The sequence below is a fragment of the Crocodylus porosus genome, unplaced genomic scaffold (assembly GCF_001723895.1).
Source record: "Crocodylus porosus isolate Cpor-Errol unplaced genomic scaffold, CroPor_comp1, whole genome shotgun sequence".
NCBI classification, from domain to species: Eukaryota; Metazoa; Chordata; order Crocodylia; family Crocodylidae; genus Crocodylus; species Crocodylus porosus.
The window spans coordinates 6,074,743-6,096,440 of NW_017728913.1; the positions used below are offsets into that span (position 1 = coordinate 6,074,743).

The 21,698-nt window shown below is 41.9% G+C and overlaps 2 protein-coding genes across 3 annotated transcripts in view; one reads left to right on the top strand and one right to left on the bottom strand.

Moving 5' to 3' along the window:
• Positions 1 to 9: 9 nt before the first annotated feature.
• ABCE1 (ATP binding cassette subfamily E member 1) overlaps positions 10 to 21,698 on the top strand; it is a 26,410-nt gene continuing 4,721 nt past the window's right edge. The window contains exons 1-16 of one of the 2 annotated variants that reach the window (XM_019534424.1): positions 10 to 95; positions 7,958 to 8,130; positions 8,433 to 8,518; positions 8,734 to 8,831; positions 10,143 to 10,260; positions 12,731 to 12,868; positions 13,020 to 13,089; positions 14,117 to 14,213; positions 14,872 to 14,961; positions 16,447 to 16,568; positions 18,100 to 18,321; positions 19,564 to 19,623; positions 19,709 to 19,767; positions 19,947 to 20,057; positions 20,151 to 20,293; positions 20,415 to 20,537. In XM_019534424.1, coding sequence (XP_019389969.1) covers positions 8,028 to 8,130; positions 8,433 to 8,518; positions 8,734 to 8,831; positions 10,143 to 10,260; positions 12,731 to 12,868; positions 13,020 to 13,089; positions 14,117 to 14,213; positions 14,872 to 14,961; positions 16,447 to 16,568; positions 18,100 to 18,321; positions 19,564 to 19,623; positions 19,709 to 19,767; positions 19,947 to 20,057; positions 20,151 to 20,293; positions 20,415 to 20,537 — 1,640 coding nt within the window. In that variant the 5' untranslated portion in view covers positions 10 to 95; positions 7,958 to 8,027. Of the gene's footprint in view, positions 96 to 152; positions 278 to 7,957; positions 8,131 to 8,432; positions 8,519 to 8,733; positions 8,832 to 10,142; positions 10,261 to 12,730; positions 12,869 to 13,019; positions 13,090 to 14,116; positions 14,214 to 14,871; positions 14,962 to 16,446; positions 16,569 to 18,099; positions 18,322 to 19,563; positions 19,624 to 19,708; positions 19,768 to 19,946; positions 20,058 to 20,150; positions 20,294 to 20,414; positions 20,538 to 21,698 lie in introns of those variants that run through there. The other variant, XM_019534423.1, reaches the window with a different exon arrangement.
• The window catches only part of OTUD4 (OTU deubiquitinase 4), a 67,724-nt gene continuing 66,569 nt past the window's right edge, over positions 20,544 to 21,698 (bottom strand). Inside the window, exon 21 of the mRNA XM_019534421.1 lies at positions 20,544 to 20,834. Coding sequence (XP_019389966.1) covers positions 20,742 to 20,834 — 93 coding nt within the window. The 3' untranslated portion in view covers positions 20,544 to 20,741. The remainder of the gene's footprint in view (positions 20,835 to 21,698) is intronic.

The following is a 21,698-nucleotide window of genomic DNA, read 5'->3' on the forward strand; positions in this document are numbered from 1 at the left end:
GGCCAAACGCGTCCATCAGCAATCGCGACACCGCCTTATCTCCCTAAGCCCCTCCCCCTTCCCGAGGCGTCGCTCTTTCCCGCACCTCCTCTATGGTGAGCGGCCTTTCCTTCCCACTCCCTGCCCCCTTTCTTTCCTTCTCTATGGTGAGTGGGGGTGGCGGCCATTTTGGCCGGGTGGCGGCGGGAGCACGTTGCGCGCGTGTCTGCTGCCGAGGAACGGGGCGAGGCCACTCCCGTCCCCGCGCCCGGCTCGCAGCCTCCCGCCCTCCCTCCCGGTAAGTGCGGACAGCGGAGGGAGGGCATGAGCCCGGGGCAGGGAGCGGCGCCGCGACAGTGACGGGGGCGGTTAGGCCCGGGTCCCCCCCCCCCGCTAATCACCGCCCCGGGGCGTGCTGACGCAACCATCGCATTCGAGGGGAGGGGGGGCGCTCCCCTCCTCCCCTCCCCCCCTCCCTGCCTGACATCTGCTGGGTCCCCGGGGGGAGGCGGGAAGCCGCGGGGCGGACCTCGGGCTTAAGGAAGGGGGCGCGAAGGGCGAGGGGTGTCCTCCTCGGCGCCTGACCCGGCCCCTGGTTTTCTCCGGTGAAAAAAAGCCCACCGGTTCTGCTGTTTTATAGTTGTGACAGCAAATCGATGTGTGGCGGCCCTGCACCACCAGGGCTTGGGGCAGCCCACAGCCGGAGAGCAGAGTAACCTGCAGAGCAGATCGGTTTCGCGGGAATGACTTCACCCAATGATATTCTGATAGACTTTTTTATTTTTGAAAAGGAAAAGGATGCGTGTCTTTTTTTCTTTTTCTTCATTATTAGGGTTTTTTGGCAGGGAGAAGTTAGCGTTCCTCCACCTGCCTCTTTGGCTTGATGCAAAAGGTTACTTGCTTTTGAGAAAAGGCAGCTTTTTCCCCCTAATAATGTTGCTTTGTTCCACTTGGTAAATGATTGACTTGCAGTTCCAGGTGAGGTAAAGAAAAAACTTATTTACAAGCTGAGTGCCAAGGGTCTGGAGTAGGCTTCCCCCAGAGATGGTACGGGTTGCCCACTGTGGCAATCTTCAAAAAGCATCTTGACACCACCCATCTTGCTGGGGTCACTTGATCCCAGCAGTTTTTCCTGTCCAGGTGTAGTGGGGCTGGACCTTATGATCTGTTGGGTCCCTTCCAACCCCTAACATCTATGGAACTACAAGTCTGAATTGTTGGGGGTGGTCCTGCTGTGAGCAGGGGTTGGGCTTGACCACCTGAGGTCCCTTCCATCCCTCATTTTGTATGATTCCTGCTAGCCTGGGGCTGTGGCTCCTCAACGTAAGAGCAAAAAGAAACAGAACACCATTGGGATGAGTTAAAAACAGGCTGTGAAATAGGAGCTTTGTGCCCAGGAGCAGCAAACAGGCAGCAGAACTAGCAAAAGAAAGGCGAGCTTGAGAGGTGGGATGCCAAGATCTTTGAAAAGGAGATGGTTGCTAACACCTGCAGCATAAAGAGTTTAGAAGGGATCAGGTAGATGATAATGAGCCACGAAGTCAAGTGACTCCCTGGGCACTGCCCGACTAGAAATGCCATTGCCTCTGCCAAGCAGGTGGTTTTAAATTTTGGGTGGAGCAGTAATTAAAAGGGGGGTGCAAGTGCACACAGTTGCCTGTGTATGATTGTCAGTAGGATCCTGCACATCCTGTTGTGGTTCAGTGATCTAGCACTCAGGGCTATGTCCTTCACCCTGGAGGGTTTGGGCATCTAGTAGCAGGGGGAGCAGCAATTAATACTGCCACTACTCCCCTGCTGCCAAATTTCCAACCCCATGGGGATAACCTTGGAGCAGGTGACACAGTTCCACAGAGGAGATCTGGTCCATGGGCCAGAGGTCAAACCCCAGTTTTAAAGCTGAGACAACTGCATGCATCAGTCTCCTATCAGTGAAGAGGTAGAGAGGAAAAATCTTTTAAATGGGTAAAGCCTTGCCAAGGGAAATGATGGGTTTTTAATTCCCCTCCCTAATGTGATGAGAATCACAAAGTAAAATGTAACCAGGGAAGGCATTTGTGTGTGCACTAGCCAGGCATGTGAAACACTTCCCTAATTTGCTAAAAGTTTGTGTGTGGGGGGGGGGGGGTTGGTGTTATCTTTTATTGGACCAACTCTATAGGACAGGTCAAATAATGTGAAAACTATCAAATGACCTCTCTTTTTCCTAGGATTTTGCCTTTTAATAATTCAGCATGTGTTAGCTAACATGATTTTTCCCCCTAGGAGAAGACAAGGCCTCTTGCAACAAATTTTAAAAGATTCTTGCTAGGCAGAGGCTGGCATGGAAAATGGACGCCCCACCAAGCACCCTGTGGGAGCATCACCTTGAATAGGGCACAGCACAGCAACATTTTTATCAGTGAGGGAAATGGGCTCTAGTATTTGTGAGCAATTCATCTTTGGCAATAAATGTAATCCTCTGACATGTAAGCAAGATATTTTTCCAAGTCCTAATTGTATATGTACTATCCTTGTTCTTCAGGCTCTTAGTCAAGAGGAGTTGACTTCTTCCTGCTCCGTACACTTGTTTTCAGTAGTTTTAATGTGCATCTTCCCTTCCCCGTTACCCATTCTAAGGAAGTATTCAGGGTTAAGTGTATATTATATGGCTGCATGAATGGACATTAATATAGTTTCTTGCAAATTAAATGCATGCTTCCACAGTCCTGTTTCTATACATTGTTTTGCAATATGCTGCTTTCCAATAGCCAGAGATGTTTGTTCACCCTTTACCATTTTCTGTTATATGTATAGAATGGGTGAGTAGTTTCTTGCAATTAAACCCAGTAATGCAACTTTGGATTTACCGAAATACAGTTTTTTAGAACACACAGCTGTAGCTATATCAGTTTCTAAACAGATATAGTTAAAAGAGTACAAAAGCTCTACAGAGCAATCATTAGTTTGTGTTTGTTCCATACTTAACTTTTAGCATGTAACAGTTCTTCTAGTCTGGCTTTTTTGAACATGGAGATGTTCCTTCTTCAAAAATTAACCATTTATGCTGTTCTTTTTAGTTTATAAATTATTTTGTCAGGTATTGTGCTTTGAAAAATGGTCTCTCTGGCCTTGTATGGATATAGGGTTAATGAGTTTTGTTGATACATTTAATAGTTGAGGCATGCTTCTTGAAGGCTACTAATTTCCTCCTTTTAAAGACTGAAGTATATTTAGAATCTTTTTACATTTTGCAGCTGATGTATTGAATAGAGATACATCGATACATCGGTCCATATTGTATCAGCACTGATAAAAGGAAAATTGACATTATCAGCGGTTGGCTTTTCTTGGCTGATGAGGCCAATAATGTCACTGATAAATGCAGCATGCATGCATGCAGCTGCAGTGTACATGCAGCCAGGAGTACAGCCCAGCAGCTTGGAGAGCAGCATCTGGCCAGTAAGTCCATGGGGGTAAAGGGGTTGGGGGGAGCAGATGGAGGCTCCCGTGGTGAGGGAGGGAGTGGGGCTATGGCAGGCACTGCGCAGCCAGGGTGGGGAATGAGACAGAGCCACGGCTCATCCAGGGGGAAGGAGGAGGGGGCCACTCCCATCGCTGCACACACCACCGGGGGAGGCATGGGGCGGTGGTATGTGCTCTCCGGATCTGCGTGTGGAGTGAGGGCAGGCTGCCGCTGCGCACTCAGAGACAGGGCTACACCGGCTTCTTCCCAATGGGGGGCTGGACCCAGGCTGTGTACAGGGCAGGTGGTAGCAGTGCTGGGAAGGGGGCATTACGGAGGGGGCTGCTTTCCCAAAATTCTCTGTAGCCCCCCCCTTGCAGCCTCCCTTCCGAGTAACACTGCAGCCCGCCCTGCACACAGCTCGCTAGGAAGAGTCTGGTGCAACCCCAACCTTAAAAGTGCAGCAGCAGCCTGCCCTCGCCCTGCACACAGATCTGGGGGTCACGTGCCTCCTCCAGGGTTACGCGCAGCAGCAGAAATTGCCTTCCTTCCCCACTCCCCCCTCAAATGAGCCATGGCTTCATCCTATGCCCTGCCCCACTCCAGCTGTGCAACGCTAACCCCAGCCCCACTCCCACGCTCACTGCAGGGATATTGACCTGCCCCCCCATGCCTCTTCCCTCCCCCCAGTCATTCCCCCCAACAGACTTACCAGCCTGATGCTGGTCTCCAAGCTGCTAGGCTGCATATCGCCAGTCAGATTGGTATCAGCTGATATAGTTGGTCAATAATTGGCCATCAGTATCAGCTGAAAAAATCTTCATCGGTGCACACTTAGTAATGAACACTTCATCCACTTTCTACTTAGTAAATATTTGTTTTTTGTAAAGTAAACACAATATGATCAGCTCTGATAGGTCTGTCCTTTTCTTATTGCATAATTGCGTAGTCCTGTCTTCGTGCAGTTTTCAGTCTCCACCAAGTGCATATCCTGTCCATTTGTAATAAATATTAACTGCATTCTGTTAAGCCTTGTTAAAACTTTTCTATAAGACATTCAATGCAATCAACTGCGGTTGGTCATATCTGTTTTGTGCATCTGTAACAACTCTAGGTGTATCCAACTGCAAGCTTTTTAGATAGTAGTACCCCCACCACTGAACTATACTATCTTGCATAAACTTTGGTAGGGTACTGTAGTTTGCTTATAATTCGGTTTTAAGAAAAATGGGGGTTTTTGTCCATGATTTAAGGAAAAGAAGTTACATCGGTGGCTCATGAGCATTGTTCAGATATGACTAGCCACAAGCACTTTCCATTCCACAGTTTTAGGCATGTGTTTTAGTGATCATGTTAGGGTAGATTAGTTATTAGAGGAAGTGAAAAGCTTTTGACTTGAAATGAATAGTGTTGTCAGGAGTTAACTGTGGCTGGCGACAGAAGTTTTTTATTTTTCGGTCATTTAGCTCTTCCCTCACCACTTCAGTCTATGGATAAACTTCCTTGAGGATCTCTTAAATGTAATTTATTTAATGGTTGTGTGGTTAATGCAGTTTAAATAAAATTGCTTTCCGTTTTCCAAACCAACAGAAAAGAGCAATTCCAAATAAGTAGATGCTTATACATTCTGGTTTGCCAAAGTTCACAATAAGTACAGATTATATACTTAATAGCAATTTCATGCAGTATGCTTAACTGTTCAGTTGACTGAAAACTCCAGAGTTTGTCTTTGAGACTAACCAACCTTTATTCAAGATACTTTGGACTTTCCAGTCAAATGCAGCCAGATTAAGCAGAGACTCCCTGTGCCTGAAGAAGGGTGACTGCACCTGAAAGTTTGCCAAAAAAGTTTTTCCCCACCTACTCTGTTGGACAAATAAAAGATACCACATCTACTCAAACAACCTTGCCCACCAAATTAAGTTACGTGTAGTTTATATATACCCCCTTCTAAGTTTGGTGTATGAAGTATTGCTTAGTGCAGGGGTGTGGTCAGTTGATGGCGTTCATGCCACAGGTGTCGTGGACAGCTTGTGTGTGTGACATGTGGTGAACTAGGTAGGAGACAGGGAGCACAACGGCAGACAGGGCAAGTAAGCAGTAAACAGAGCAATGGTCAGACAGGAAGTATAGGGTAAGAAGCATAGCATCACATCAGGAGGTGAAGGGAATTTGAATGGCACTCGAGAAGGGTATGGGGCTAATTTGTGACACAGCTGCCAAAAAGGTTGGGTCCCACTAGTTTAGTTATCTAAAGCTGTCAAACTGAAACAGAAGTTGCTATAGACAACAATATCATTAGAGCTTTCATTTTAAAAAGTTAAGGTTAAGCATTGGAAAGAATGTTGTCTACTATTTGGAAAAACCAGCTCCAAACTACCTTAACCAAAGAGCTTGAGATCTAGAATTACTTCAAGGTACCAGCACCATCCTTATTTTTTCCCCTGCTACTGCTTAGAGAAGGGTTTGTCAAGCACTTGGGGCCTGCAGAGCTGTGCCTTTGGGATACAGGGGCCCTCTATGCTCTGTGCTGTGCCACAGTCTGATGCCTGGGGTCTGGCGGATTGGGAGTTCTGCCTATGTGGCACAGTACCATGGGCTTCAGCAGAGTGGAGCTTTAGCTGTGCTGCAGCTGGGCAGCAACCAGATTATAATGCCCATCTGCCTGTAACCTGAACTGGTCGTTTGGCTCCTTTCCAGAAAATATTGCCACCTGTAGAGGCTATGGTCACAGACCCCCTAGAAACTAAAGGTGTCTTCCCTCCCTCCCCCCACCCCTTCAGAATATGGGACACAGAACGTTCTATACAATATCTTCCATATGTAGTCCCCACAAAACCTTGTCCTTCTCCATACTCACTTATGAATTTAATGTGCACCATATGCATGTTACCCCATGTTTCAGTAGATCAGATCTTCTCTGCGTATAATGGCTATAAGTAGTTTAAATCCTCCCATGGTGTGGTCTGAGAATTCCCTAAGATAGGTTTGTAGGGTGATATACTATATTACCCTATAGTATTATAATTCTAGAGTATTATATTAGACTATATTTCTTTAATATGAATTAGCGACATCTTCCTCTTGGGCTGGGGGACTCTGCTAATGTTTTGTTTGAATACTATTTCAACAGTTTGTGGTACTAAGATTTTGAAAAACTGATAATGCATTACAAATTCTTACTGGCCTCTCTAAAATTATTGGAGTATGACTATTGAATCAGCATTTTGAAATGGCTTCGACTTACTCATTTCTCTGCAGAGCCAAAACCACTTTATCCTTGATACTCAGCAATATTACACTGTAACTGGAAATACTTCTATATTTTCACCTGAAGAAAGATAGACATGCAGTATAGACCCAAAATTTGACCTACTTTAAAAATATTAAAGCCTTTTTTCAAGCACTAATACCATTTAAAAGAGTGGTATTTATACTCTTAATCCCAGCAAGTAATCATGACTGCCATTACTCCACTCTGTCTTCTTCTGCTAGTAACATCTTATAAAATATTGATGACCACATAATTCAGCCTTATTACATATTTCAGTTGGAAGGTAGTAGAAGTCCTTAAAGATGAGGTCAAGCGTCTTATCGATGAAGGGATAAGTCCAAGACTACTTTAAATCTCATACTGTTATCAGAATATATTTGTAGACAAATTGCAAGCCTGTTTGAAAAAAACGTGTAAAAGCTATTCCTCTTTTACTTACCCAGATTTAGGATTCTTATTTGTTTTACTGTAGTTGATTTCCTATCTCTAGTACAATACGAAGTTTGTGGCTCCTTCCCAGCTTTTGATGGTTCCAACACTACCTACCACCTGTTAGAGAGAGGTCATTGGGTCACTAACAGCATAGAAAATACAGTATGTCAATGTAGCTGCTATAATTCAGATATCATTTCAACTCTTAAAATCAAAGCATCAAGCTGACTTTGATGTTCACGTAACTGATCGTGCACATGCTCGCTCTGTCTTGCTCTCCACAATTTTCCTTTGACTGTTGATGAAATGCACAGTAGCATACATGGATATTCTGACAAACAGTAGGATCAAATCTGTGGATCACAAAAGGTTCATGCTATCATAGTAATTGTCAGAATTATATTCATAGTTGGACTTTAATGCATTCTTGCAAGCTTAAACAAGTATACTCTAGAATGGATAAGGTGCGAACTACCATGTGGAAGTGAATGTTATGCTGACAGCAATACAGATTCCCATCCCTTAATAAGTTATACTTGTAGATAGAGGCGCACTAAAAAGTGTGCACTTGAAGATTTCTTACTGGCTTTAGTTTATAATGGAGAAAATGGTTACGAAATGGAAATGTGTGTATGTGAAGTTATTCTGCAATATTACTATATTAATACTGCCATAGTTTTTTTTCCTTCAATTTGTTCAGTGGACTGTAGAAACAGTTGAGAGTAGGTTCATTTGGATATCTGTGAATTTTTGTTAGTAATTTTGGTTTGATGCAGTCTTCCATACTAATGGTAATGACTGTTTTTTTTTTTTCTCTCTCTTTTTAGACCTTGAACCATCTGCTTCCTCTTCCCTGAAATCACTAATTGGAATATTTAAAAACTTAAATTGTGCATTATGGCTGACAAGTTAACAAGAATAGCTATTGTCAACCATGACAAATGTAAGCCAAAGAAATGCCGCCAGGAATGCAAAAAGAGCTGTCCTGTGGTTCGAATGGGTAAGAAATACATTGAAGCATTTTAAAATAATGGAGAGAGATAAATAACATGTGTGTTTCCCTTATGTTTCCCTTAGAAATTTCTATTAGAGAATGGCTGTCTCTTTATAAATTAGGGAATTGAGAGAGGCCAAGTATCATTTAAAATGCAAATTGTGTTTAGTAATCATGCTAAGAAATATCAATTGCTGCAAGATATCTGCACAGTTTTCAGTGATAATGCCGTCACCAGGAAACCTGATTTATCTACATTGAGTCTTGTATTAACATTGTTTATTTAGTTTATTTGTTTTTTTTAACAGGGAAACTATGCATAGAAGTCACAGCACAGAGTAAAATAGCATGGATTTCTGAAACACTTTGTATTGGTTGTGGTATCTGCATTAAGGTAAAAAGCGTTTTTTAAGCTCCTTTAAAAATACATCCTTTAATAAGAAACAGTTTAAAAGCAGAGATAAGAATTAGTGTAATGTACTCTACCTTAAAATATAGAATCAGTTTTTAGATTGTCAGATACTTAATTTTGAAAGAAAAAGTATAGAACTCATTTTCAAAAGGACAGGTGTGTTCTATTGGAATAAAGTGTTTGTTTTTAACTTGCAGAAATGTCCTTTTGGAGCTTTGTCAATTGTTAACTTACCTAGCAACCTGGAGAAAGAAACAACACACCGATATTGTGCCAATGCCTTCAAACTTCACAGGTACATGTGGATTTTTTGTTTGTCTGTTGTTTGCCGCCATCATTGCTCCTGCCTCCCTAAGTAAACTTTTTACAGTTGCCAATTTTAAATGAACATCCAATGCACATAAGCACCTGGATATATCAGTCCACATTTAGTGGAAATGGGGTGATGTAGTCTTTGATATCCATACCTCGGCACAAGCTACATATTTAAGATTCTTTTTTTTATCTGCAGCCTGTCTTTACTGTTGTATTAAGGCTTTAAGTTATTAGCTTACCTGATGGTTCAGTTTTCAAAAGAATGTCATCCTGAACTTCTTTTGCAGTAATCTAAATAAGTCTGTGACCTAAGTCTTGAGTTTGTCTTTTGGCTTCTTATTTGCCAGCTCTGAGTGCAGGAGGGTCAATGTAAAACATTGTAAATAAAATATACCTAGGACTAATATAGGCACTTCTAGGTTTGGGGCATTCTGCTAGTGAATATGTTTCTTTTACTCCCCACCACAGGACATCAGCTTCTTGCAGACATCAGTGAACTTACCCTCACAACAGCCATGCAGTGGCCGCCAGCATGGAGCTGATGCCGGAGCTGTGGAGCCCAACACAGCTGTTTGCAGCCTACCTGCTGCTTGCTGCAGCTGCCCAGACCCCAAGCTGGCTACAAACAGCTGCGCCAGGCTCCGGAGCCCAGTCACCAGCTGTGTGCCGGGAGCGGGGAAGAGATCAGGGTTGTGCTGCCCCAGGCCGCTCCCTCCACTGCCTGCTTCAAGGCATGCATGTGCGCACCAATACAGAGCTGATGCTGGGGCTCTGGAGCCTGGCACAGCTGTTTGCAGCCTCCCGACTACAGGAGGCCCCAGCTCTGGGTAGCTGCTGCCAGCTGGGAGCCCAGGCTGCTCCCAGCAGGCAGCTGGGATGCTGCAAGCCCTGCTGGGAGCAGCCCAGGCTCAATCGCTGGCAGCAGCTACCCAGAGCCGGGGTTGGCTGTGGCATGCCGAGCAAAATCACCTCACGTGCCATGTTCAGCACATGTGCCAGGGGTTGCCGACCCCTGGAGTACATTGTATCACTTCAAAATGATTTTCTTTGAAAGAAGAGGAGAAGTAAATTTAGCAGTTGAAATTTGTAGTTAATAGTTTTTAATGTCCAGTCGTGCCCACCCCCACTCCCTGCACCAATTTGTAGCTTGTGTATTATTTTCTTTGATTTAATGTGAAGTGTTTATTGATAAGGAAATGCCATGAGATGAGTTAAATCAATCAGCAAGTTTTAACTTTGGTGGTATCAATATCTTGTTGCATTCACCTGGTTTTACATTGAATATTTACAGGTTGCCTATTCCCCGTCCAGGTGAAGTACTGGGATTAGTTGGAACCAATGGTATTGGAAAATCAACTGCCTTGAAAATTTTAGCAGGAAAACAGAAGCCAAACCTTGGAAAATACGATGTATGTATTGGTAGAAAATTGAAGATCATGTTTTTATTGATAGATTTTTTTTCCACTTTGAATTTTTACTCTTGTGAAGGTGATCTTGCAAAGATACTCAAACTCTTAACAGCCAAAGTCCTTCTACGTCATCTAAACATACACACTTTTAACTAAGTTATGTTTTTATTTATTTATTTTTTTTGCAAAATTAATCTGTTAAGACAGATAAAATAGAACTCACAGAAAGTTTGAGATTGGAAATCTGGTTCCTATTAAATTTATGTTTCTCTTTTTGTTCCCGAAGAGTGTTTTGTGGGCTTTTTCATATTGCTGGGTTTTTTCTCCAGCTTTCATGTTTCCATTAAGGTTTCATATAATTTAGAATCATAGAATTGCTGCTAAGCTAGGCAATGGAACACTTCATATGAAGTGTTTGTTGAATGACACCTACACTCTTTTACTAATCACTTTTAATTGTAATTTCCACTTCTGGCTCTTCAGAATGATGGGGACATTTGGGGAATAATTCAAGACATTCTGTTGACCTTCACTTTCCAAGTATACGTTTCTAGTGCTCACATAGACTTCCCAGGATAACCAAGAGCTGATGGAGTTTCCTACATTGAAACTTTAAAAAATAAGTTCTGATGATGCTGAACTCTCTCATGCTTCTAGGTGGTCTAGATACTACTAAACTTGGTAGTATCCCTTTTCAGACATTCATCTGTACAGCTTAAGGGCTGCCACTCTTCATCTGAGGCTGCTGCTACTTTGGATATCAATAAAATTGTAAAACAAGAAAGTGAAGTGCATGCATGGAGCTCTTTCTCTGCCTAGGCTTTTTGTCTTTTGGAAGTGAAAATAATTAGAGATAATAGACAAGTAAAATCAACACTATACAAGTTCAGGATCTAACAAATATCATTCTTATGTAAGATACTGATTTTCCTGACCACTATCAAAGTTCAGGTAGGATGTGACAACTGCCTTTTTACGCTAAACAGATCCAGTTGAAATTGTAGGCCCAATTTTTCCCCCTCTCCCATGAAAGAGAAAAATGGTCAAACTTTAACATTTTCTACTTCAGTTGAAAGAAACTTAATAACAATTTGTTTATAACACAAGAATCAAAGCAGGTTACAAAAAAAAATAAATATGCAGTTCTCTATCCAGCAGAATAGTTAATGTATTCACAAGTTTCCTGCACATTTTTAGCATGTGTGTTTGTTTGTTTTTTTTATTTGTAATAACTGTTTTCTAGAATAAGTAAAATGATCATTCTTTTGTTTGGACTTTAGTTCTTTCCCAGGATTCACAGGTTTTTAATCTGTCTTCCTCACAAACAGGCAACTCACCTAAAACAATGCTGCTCAATGTTTTGGCCTCACAAGCCAAATGAGTGGCACAGAGCCAATCCACTGGCTGCATCTGGTCCCATACCATCCGGGTCCAGTGCATGTGGATCAGCTCTCCATGGCTGGGATTGAGTCCTGGTGCTGTACCTCTAAAGCCCCAAGCCACCCTGCTGCGAACGGGACCTTGCTGTCTGGCTCATGGGGCTCCCCATTGGTCTGAAAATTTGGCAGCAGGGAAGCAGTACAGCCACTTCCCTCATACTTCCCCCTTCCTCCCCTCCCCAGCAAATTATTCAGACCCATGGGGAGCCCTGGAGGCCAGATGACACTGCAGGGACCAGATCTGATCCACAGGCCAGGTGTTGAACACCTGTGATCTAAACCCATAAGCCCCACGTTTAGTTTAATGTTTTGTAAATATTACAATGTACCTATAATTTGGTATTTAAGCACAATACAGAGTTGCATATTACCTAAAATGAGACCAGGAGAGTCTTAAATCTCAGTCCCTCTCTACTCTAGAAGGTTGTTTTGTGTTTTTTTTAATTTCATAATCTCCCCCTCCTCCTGGTGTTTTCTTCCTTTTATTTCCAAACTTTTGTCTCTTGCTTTATGCCTGACAAATGTCTATTTGGACACAGAAGTAGACCAGTTGTTCTTGTCTCTTTTCTGCAAGTGCTATTTTATGAGGCAAGCTTTTATGTTAGGGTTGGCTGAGCCAGATAGTGTTCAATTCTTATTTTGTGGAAGCAATCAATTAATAGAATTGCCTATTCCAGTGTGGGGGTTTTTTCAGATACTGATTTATTAAAGCAAGTGATAGAATACTACTTGCATTCTTTTGACTATTTCTAAAGATACTGTGTGTTTCAGGTGCCAGAAGTTAGGGATGTAATACACCTGAAAGATAAAAGTAATAGAGATCCTTGTACTAACCTAGTTTTTTTTATGTCTATTGGAAAGAAAGCATAGTAACTAAGTAGTTGCTTTTTGCCATTTGTTTTGTTGTTACTGCATGTATCAAGTCCAGTTGTATCGTGTTGATATCCTTCAAATATGAGTATTGTGATTTGCTTTTAGAAATACACATATTATTGCATGGTAAAATGGTTAAATATCTGATTTCTCTATAGGATCCACCTGATTGGCAAGAAATCTTGACTTACTTTCGAGGATCTGAGTTGCAAAATTACTTTACCAAAATCCTGGAAGATGACCTCAAAGCCATCATTAAACCTCAGTATGTGGACCAGATCCCTAAGGCTGCAAAGGTAAGAAACTTCTTCAGTTAGCAGGGAGAACATGACATGCCTCCCTTCATTATTTCATAAAAATACAAAGATTTTTACTGAGAAATTTTATCCAGTGTTATCTGAAACCATTAAATGTTAACAGCTTTGATTCTTACATTTATCATGGCAGGGAACAGTGGGGTCTATTTTGGACAGAAAGGATGAAACTGAGACACAGACTGTTGTGTGCCAGCAGCTTGGTAAGTAACTTCCTATTGCTCAGGAAGTCACTTAAAAAAAAGTCTTGAGTAATTTGCATTACTCGAAAAATTCCAATCACGAGCATTACTACGTTAGCATGAACACTAATACAGTGGCATTGGCAGTCTTCAGTCCGTGTCTTCCCATGTTTTAATGCATTTGTGTTGAAAGCTAGGAAGTTATAAAAAGTTTAACTTTGTTTAATTTAAATTTACATCTGCTCTGTGTTTCTAATCAAATCTGACCATATTTTAGCACCCTCTGTCTTCCACTGGAACTAAAAAATATTACCAGAGTTTAAAAATCCTCAACTTTCAAATGCTTTTTGTATGGAAGTGTGTGTGTGTGTGTGTGTTTGTGTGTGTGTGTGTGTGTACGCACACACGTATAGCTGTGCTGTGGTGAATTTGCCTGGGATGATGCACAGAGCTGGTTAGAAAATTTCCAGTGAATCATCTTAATCGAAAATGGCAGTTCCTTGATGCCAGAATGTTTGTGGATTCTGCCAAAGCAAAGAGAGTGAGTCCTTTCAGGTCTGCGCTGGAGGCAGAGGTCCTGGGAGTTCCTTACAGCAACTTAATGAAATGAGCTGCCTTGTTCTCTTCCCTGCTAGAACAGCAGGAAAACTGGCAAGAACAGCAGTTTCACTGAGCAGCTGTAGGGTCTGGGAAGCTTCTGGATTATTTGGAAAAGATCTTTTAATCCAAATAACCATCCCCTTCCACCCCTCTAAAAAAGACCTTGCAAAGTGGAAACTCTACTTTTCAGCCAGGATTGTTGTGATTTTGTAGCCATAAAACTTTGTCTACTATTTTTCCCAATTACACAGCTCATCCAATAAAGGATACCACCAAAAAAATCCTTGTCACTTAATGTTGCTGCTAATATAGCTTGCTTTTTCTGGCAGTACTGTGATCCCCATGTAGTAAATACATATTATGTATGAGGAGATTTTTCACAATAAATTTCATCTCCAAGTTGGATGCTTATTATAGCTTTTAATTTGTACGTAACACATCTTTGCAGATTTAACCCATCTAAAAGAAAGGAATGTTGAGGACCTTTCAGGAGGAGAACTTCAGAGATTTGCTTGTGCTGTTGTTTGTATTCAGAAGGCTGACATGTATGTTTGATTTTTCTATTGCATCTTCATTCCCAGGAAACTGTCTCAGGTTCTGGTCTTATAATTCAGTATTAATATTGGGAGCCAATAGTTTAAGGGGGGAGGAAGGAGGAGAGCAGGAGGAAACGGCACTGGTGATATTTTTTGAAGTATTAGAAACATTTTTCTCAATGATACGTTATATCAAGCCCACAACTAGTGTGTGGGTATCTTCCAAGGTAATTGCTGCTCTTCCTTACTCTCTTATCCCCTGGCTAAATTCCAGAGGCCTCTGCTTCATGTGGCAGCCTCCATATTCTAATCCTTACACTAGTATTTTTTTTCACTTTGGAATGCACAAAGCTGTTAAATTTAAACTCAATTAGATTTTAGTGCATGTAATTCAAAACAGATTGTTAGAAGTAGTCAACTTTGGATAACTTTATCAGAATTTTTAGCAAAGGAATATTTAACTTAAACTATTTAGCAACCTTACATAGTGGCCAGAAGAATTAAGGTACGTGTACATAGAAAAACTATCCCTCCAAAATATTATTTGGAGTGGAGAAATGTGATTTTTTTTACCACTTAAATTTCAGGTGGCTGTTATGGACAGCAAAAGTTTGCTCTGTTAAACTTTTATATTTATTAATACTTTCTACTCTCTCTTTTGGGGTAGCTTCATGTTTGATGAACCTTCTAGCTATCTAGATGTTAAACAGCGTCTGAAGGCTGCCATTACTATTCGATCTCTGATAAACCCAGACAGGTAAATAAACTTTTAATATACTCATAACATGAGATTGCAGTTCATTGGTGGCAGAATTGTCCCATCAATCTCCTTCCCAGTGTAGATTATTGCTTATAGTATGTTTTTCTAACATGCATCATTTAATTTAGTTTTAAATGCCTAGAGCAATAGGACTTCTAGAAGCTATTCCATAGATCACACTGTTGATAATACTTTTCCTAGTAATTCTAGTAATATAAAAGCCATTGTCTGTCTTTCCATAATGTTTTATTTGAACTCTGATTGGCTGATGGAAACAACCAATCATAGTGCAAATACAGTGTTCGGACAGAAGGTGGTAGAGTACTACCATGATGGTGGGGACATGGGATGGAGCAGGAGGGTGGTGGCAACAGAGCAAACAGAGTGGGAGGCCTCCGCCCACCCTTGCACCTTGGAGGTAACAGCAGGGGAGCAGGGTTGGGGCCCAATGGCAGGTGGGGTGGAGGGGCGAGGGCAGCAGCACTGGTGGCGAATTTGGAAGTGGGGGCTGAGGCTAGTGCTGCTGGCCTTGCCTCTCTGTCTGTCTCTGTGTGTGTCTCTCTCTCCTGCATTACTGCCTCTCAACGGGGGTGGGGAGTGCGGGATGGGGAGGGGAGGGAACAGTGGGCCCAAGCTGCCATGGCGGTGGGGAGGGGAGCAGCGGGCCCAAAGCAGGGAGAGAAGCTGGCCTGCTGTGGCAGCAAGGGTTGGGGAGCAGCAGAACAGAACCAATGGTGGTGGGGGGAAATGGCAGGAATGGGCCTAGCCCCAAAATGGAGGCGGGGGGGGGCATGCCTGGCCTGGCCCCAAAGCAGAGGATTGAGTGGAGTGGCCCAGCCCAGCCCTGAAATGGCAGTGGGGAAGGTGTGGAGAGGCAGGCCTGTCGTCAACCCCAGAACGGCATCAGGAAGAAGTGGGGGGCACGCCGGGCACAGCCTGACCCCAAAGCGGATGGTATAGGGGGAGGCACCCAGCCCAGAAACAGCAGTGTGGGGGAGGGCCTGGCCCCAAAATGGTGGTGGGGAGGTTGGGGAGAAGGGGGGGCTCAGCTCCGCCACGAAGTAGGAGATAGGAGGAGCGGACCCTGCCCCAAAGGCAGGGGCGTCGCCAGACACAGGCCTCTGTCCCCACCTGTCTCCCAGCCATCATTTTTGGTGGGCAGTTGGCTAGTATCTTAGATTTTCCTGTCTTAATTTCACCCTACTACCAGTATTTATAATTCTCTTCTGGTATTGTAAACTTTCAGAGCTGTCATGCTTAATTTCTAAGTTTCTTGGACAGGTTGAAAAATACGTAAGTTGCTTAGAACTCTATCTTTGTTTAATAAATATAAAAATAAACTCCACACTAATTCTCCAAAAAATAAAAGTAATATATGTAAGACACTAGTAATAATAGTTAACTATTTTTATCTTGAAACAAGAAAAACCATGTAGATATTCTCAGTTTTGTTGAAGTATCCTAACTACTTTCATTTTTCAGATATATTATTGTTGTCGAGCATGATCTAAGTGTATTAGATTATCTGTCTGACTTTATCTGCTGCCTGTATGGTGTGCCAAGCGCTTATGGTGTCGTCACTATGCCCTTCAGTGTAAGAGAAGGTAACTCTTTCTGACCCACGTTGCTCTTAATTGAAACCCAAATTCGCAGCCCTGACCTAGTTCTAAGTCATACCTTTGTTACTCATTGTAATGATTGTTTCTTTTAAGACGTTCCTGAAAGATGAGGTAAAGCAGGTAGTAGTAAAAGATGGCCACCATCGTGTAATAGGTTAGCAGTAAGAGCTCTTGACCATAGAGTGGAATAGTGTTCAGTGCCCTTCTCATACAAAAACAACTAAAGAGGGTACTTCAGAGTCACTAAACTATGGCTTTGAACAAAGGAAGATGTGTAAAAAAAACATACTGTTTTGAGCAAGAGAGACATTCATGCAAGAAGAGGCAGTTGCTTACTGAAGACTGCCAGCTTCCTTGGGAGCAGAGCACCAGTACTTCAGCAAAGATAGAGCTCCAAAGTTGGGGAATATATTCACACTATGGAGCTCCTAAACAACGGAGGACAACCTTTCTGGCAGGCGTGCCACAAATTAGTCCTGCAGCCTCCCTGAGTACGACTCCAATCCCTTTCCCCTCCCCAGTCTGCTACTCTGCTTTCTTCTTTTTGCTTCCTGCCTCATCTGGTGCTGTTTTCTGCTTCCTGCCCTTTCTACCACTTGGCGAGTGGTCCCCTCCCTGCCATGTATACCATGTTCAGATGAGCACAGACCTATGCTGTGTGGCGCAGTAGACCCATCTCTGGTGCCACACACTGCACATGCAGGTATTCCCCGCACTGCTTCCTTGCAGTGCAGGGGGGGTTTTGAACCTGGGAGATGCTGAAGTTAAAACAAAAACACCAAAAAAAAGCAGGGTAGTGCATGTGGCAGCCAAAACTGGAGCCTGGCTGGCAGAGTCATACTCCAGCTGCCACCCAGGCTCCCAGTTGCAAGAGCACCATGGCTGTAGCTCCACAGACCCCCAGATAAGGCTGCTGGTAAAGCAGCACAAGGTGTGCTGCTGCTACTTGTCCCTGGGGCAGCAAACATCTGTGCTTGTCTGTGCCATGCCATTTGTGGCATGTGCGCCACAGGTTGGCCATTCCTGCTATAGAGCATGGAGTTCAATTATTGTATGGTTTAGAAGCCTTGGATAGTATCCATCTTACTCTTTTTCTCTCAAGAATTCATCCGCCAGTTATTTATGCCCTTTTACTGTTATTCCACAACAGTTTGCTTTCTCCTAGTCAGTGACACTATTCTAAAAAGTTTCCCTTTCTTTTGTATTTAAATCCTACTAAGTGAAGAGAAATGGCAATTGTTATACATTTTCAGAATGTATTCTCAGATTATTCTAATAAAGATTATAAAAAGATGCTTCTATCTAGCTGGGTGCATAAGGCCTAGTCCCCCTCAAACATGTGGCTTGTTAGATTTCACATTATGCAACAATGTCCTGTAAGACTTGGGAGTCCTGGGAGTCTTGTTTATCATCCACCTTTTGGTTTATTTCATATTGATAATAAAGTATTAAGTATCTGTGCACTTTTAGTCTTTTATACCCACTCTCACTAACATAGTTCACTTTTCTCGTATAGGCATAAACATTTTCTTGGATGGTTACGTTCCAACAGAAAATCTAAGATTTCGAGATGCCTCTTTGGTTTTTAAAGTAGCTGAGACAGCTAATGAAGAAGAAGTTAAGAAGATGTGCATGTATAAATACCCAGGAATGAAAAAAAAGATGGGAGAGTTTGAACTTTCCATAGTTGCTGGAGAATTCACTGACTCTGAAATCATGGTGATGCTAGGAGAAAATGGTGAGTATCCTCTTTGAAAATTAATCTGGTATATTAGATGGGATTACAAAGGCTACCTTGGGGTATGGAAGGAAGGGTTCTAAGATGAGAATTGACCTGTTACTTGACAAAATGAGGTTCCTGACACCGTCAGCTTCAACTGGTAGTGGGGGCTGAAGGAACTCAGAATCTTGCAGGATCAGATCCTAAACTCTCCTGTGCATTAGGCAAACCAGCAGAAATTGTATGTTTATTTAAATAAGTTTTTTAGTTAAAGGGGTTCTGAGCAGTACTAGCCTGAAAAATTCACTCTGGGAGGGGAAAAAATACAACTAAATTTTGAAGTTTCTAGTTACAAAATTGTCTTTCTTTAACCGATTTAGTATGTTTTATCACAGCCTTGAATATAGACCTATTAGCTGGTCACAGTAAGACGAAGTGAACTTTTTTTATAAAGAATTTTAAAAATGGGAGTCATCAAAATGAACTGTATACAAGGAAAATGGTGGTGTGAGTGCTAAGTTTTATTGCCTTGAATTCTTTCTAAAATGATCCATAGTATTGTGGGGGGAGTTTAATTAGCAGATCATAGATTGAATAGTGAATTAATACCTTGTTTTGCAATCTTTCTGTGTCCTCATGTAGGAATTATAACAGTTACTTACATGGCAAAGTGACCTTGTGAAAGCGTTGTATTCTTCACTGGAATTTTAAAAATTGAAAATAATGAAGGGCTAGCACAATGTAACAGTCCGCAGACAAGTGACTCAGTGCTTGCTGAATAAAATACAAAGCACTTAGAATTCTGTTTTTCAGAAATTTGTGCTCTTTACTTAAATAGTTATGTTACCGTTAAAAGTATTAACTGATCACCAGAGGCATCTATACACACGCTTCAGGATGGGGGTTGAGGGAGCGCTTTAAGAGCCACTCTAATTAAAGGGCCCACAGCATCACATGTATTCAGCATCCCCGCACTTCAAAGGGGCAGTGGGAGTGCTTTAACTAAGGCTCGTTCAATGAGCTTTAGTTAAAGCACCCCACCACCATTTTGAAATGCGGGAACACTGAATACATGTGACGTGGAGGCTGCTGGAGCACACTAATTGACATGCTCCAGCAGACTGGATTAATAGAGTCTGCTTCAATGCATGCTAATTAGCACATGTCAGAACAGAGGTCTGTCACATGTATATGTGCCCCAGACTTTTACATTAGTCCAGAATCTAAAGTTATTTATGTAATGTGACCTCTTGCTTTTAGGAACTGGCAAAACAACATTCATCAGAATGCTTGCAGGAAGGCTTACACCTGATGAAGGAGGTAATGCTTAATGTGTTAAACATGTTTTGAAAATGTTGATTTTGATGGATACTGTTTTTTTGACTACTTTATTATGCCTTTATAGGAGAAGTTCCAGTCCTAAATGTCAGTTACAAGCCACAGAAAATCAGTCCAAAGTCCACAGTAAGCCTCTAGGGTTTTTTTGTTGTAGATAAACTGTACCTATATATCATATTCCCACATAACAAGATACAGAGAAAATTATTGGAGTCTTGGAATTACTAGCTGTTCTTAATACCTTATTTTCTTTTTTTGCATTACAATTATAAATTACTGATGTAGCAGTTTTTCTGTTTGAACAGGGAAGTGTCCGTCAGCTACTTCATGAGAAGATTCGAGATGCCTACACACATCCACAGTTTGTAACAGATGTGATGAAACCTCTTCAGATCGAAAACATTATTGATCAAGAGGTATTAATCCTGAAATGGTATTTTAATACTATTGTTTTATGATTCTTACTAATACCTCAAATAAATATTGTTAAATATCATTTCTCCTAATAGGTGCAGACATTGTCTGGTGGTGAGTTGCAGCGTGTTGCATTGGCTCTCTGTCTCGGTAAGCCTGCTGATGTCTACTTAATTGATGAACCTTCAGCTTATTTGGACTCTGAACAGCGTCTGATGGCAGCTAGAGTTGTCAAACGGTAAAGTGTGAATGGAGAGAGTCTTTGAGACTGTCAATAGCCTTTTTTTCTTTTTTTTTTTTTTTTTCTTTCTTCGTTTGGGAGATATTCATGTATCTCAAATACTTTATTCTGTTTTCAGTTTTGTCCTCCACGCTAAAAAGACTGCTTTTGTGGTAGAGCATGACTTCATCATGGCTACCTATTTGGCTGACCGTGTCATTGTCTTTGATGGTATTCCATCCAAAACCACTGTCGCAAACAGGTAAGAGAATAATGTTATCTAGCTTTTCCCAGCAAGGTATTAAAGGACAATACATAGAAAGCATTGACAAAAATAATCTGTAAAGCATCCCCACCCAAAGCAACTTGGTCATCTGTACAGCAAACCAAAGTATGCTGCAATCTAAGCCATTATTCAAACAAGTGAAACCACGAGTGCCATTATTTTAAAAGCCCCTGGTTTTACTCACCTGTGCTGTAACAACTCTAAACCTAACACACTTCTGGAAATAATTTTTCCAGATGTGTGTGTTAAAAGGTGGGAAATGGTGAGCTGCGTCTGTGAAAATAAAAGCAGAGTGACAACATTTTGTATCCTGAACAAGCTTCTAAAGAGCAACATTGGATAGTTAAAATTTAGAGTTCTGACAAAAGCTGCAAATTAGTTCTTGTAAATAAATAGTCACCTAAAATAATATTATTTGGGGGGGTGGTTCACCCTTATACCACCAGCCTGACTTGGAAATGAATTTATTTGGAGAACGTGTTTAAAAAATCCCTGTTCAAAGATGCATTTTGTTTTTAAATCAGAACAAGGATGTAGCCTAAAATGAGGCAGATTAATACTTTCTGTTTTAGAGTATGCGATGGTGTTCTTCCTGTTGCTTTCTTCTAGCTTCATTAAGTTTTAAGACTTGAGCCATGGTAAGGTTGTGTTCAAATTTTTTTTCTTGGCTTTTAATGATAAAGGGGTCAACACAAATGAAGGGGAGATTTAACTACACAGAAATAATCTTTTTACTAAAATGAACAGCACTGATACAGTTATCTGTTGACCCCTGAAGTTGTTGTTCAGCTTGAGTATTTTAAATGTGTTGAGCTGATTTGGTAGTTAACACTTCTCCAGTATAAGACACATTCAGGTGACATTTCATCAGGGTCATATTAGATTTTACTCTAAAACTGAAAGGCATAGACTCTAAGGTTTTCATTTTTAAAAAGGTTCTGCAGAAACAGATGGGGCCAAAAAAAGCGTTGCCCTGACAAAGATTTCATAGACATCAGGGCTGGAAAGGACCTCAGAAGATCATTGAGTCCACCCCCTTGCCCAAAGGGCAGGAAGCCAGCTGGGGTCATAGGATCCCAGCAAGATAAGCATCCAATTTACTCTTGAAGGTGTTCAATGTAGGTGCTTGAACCACCT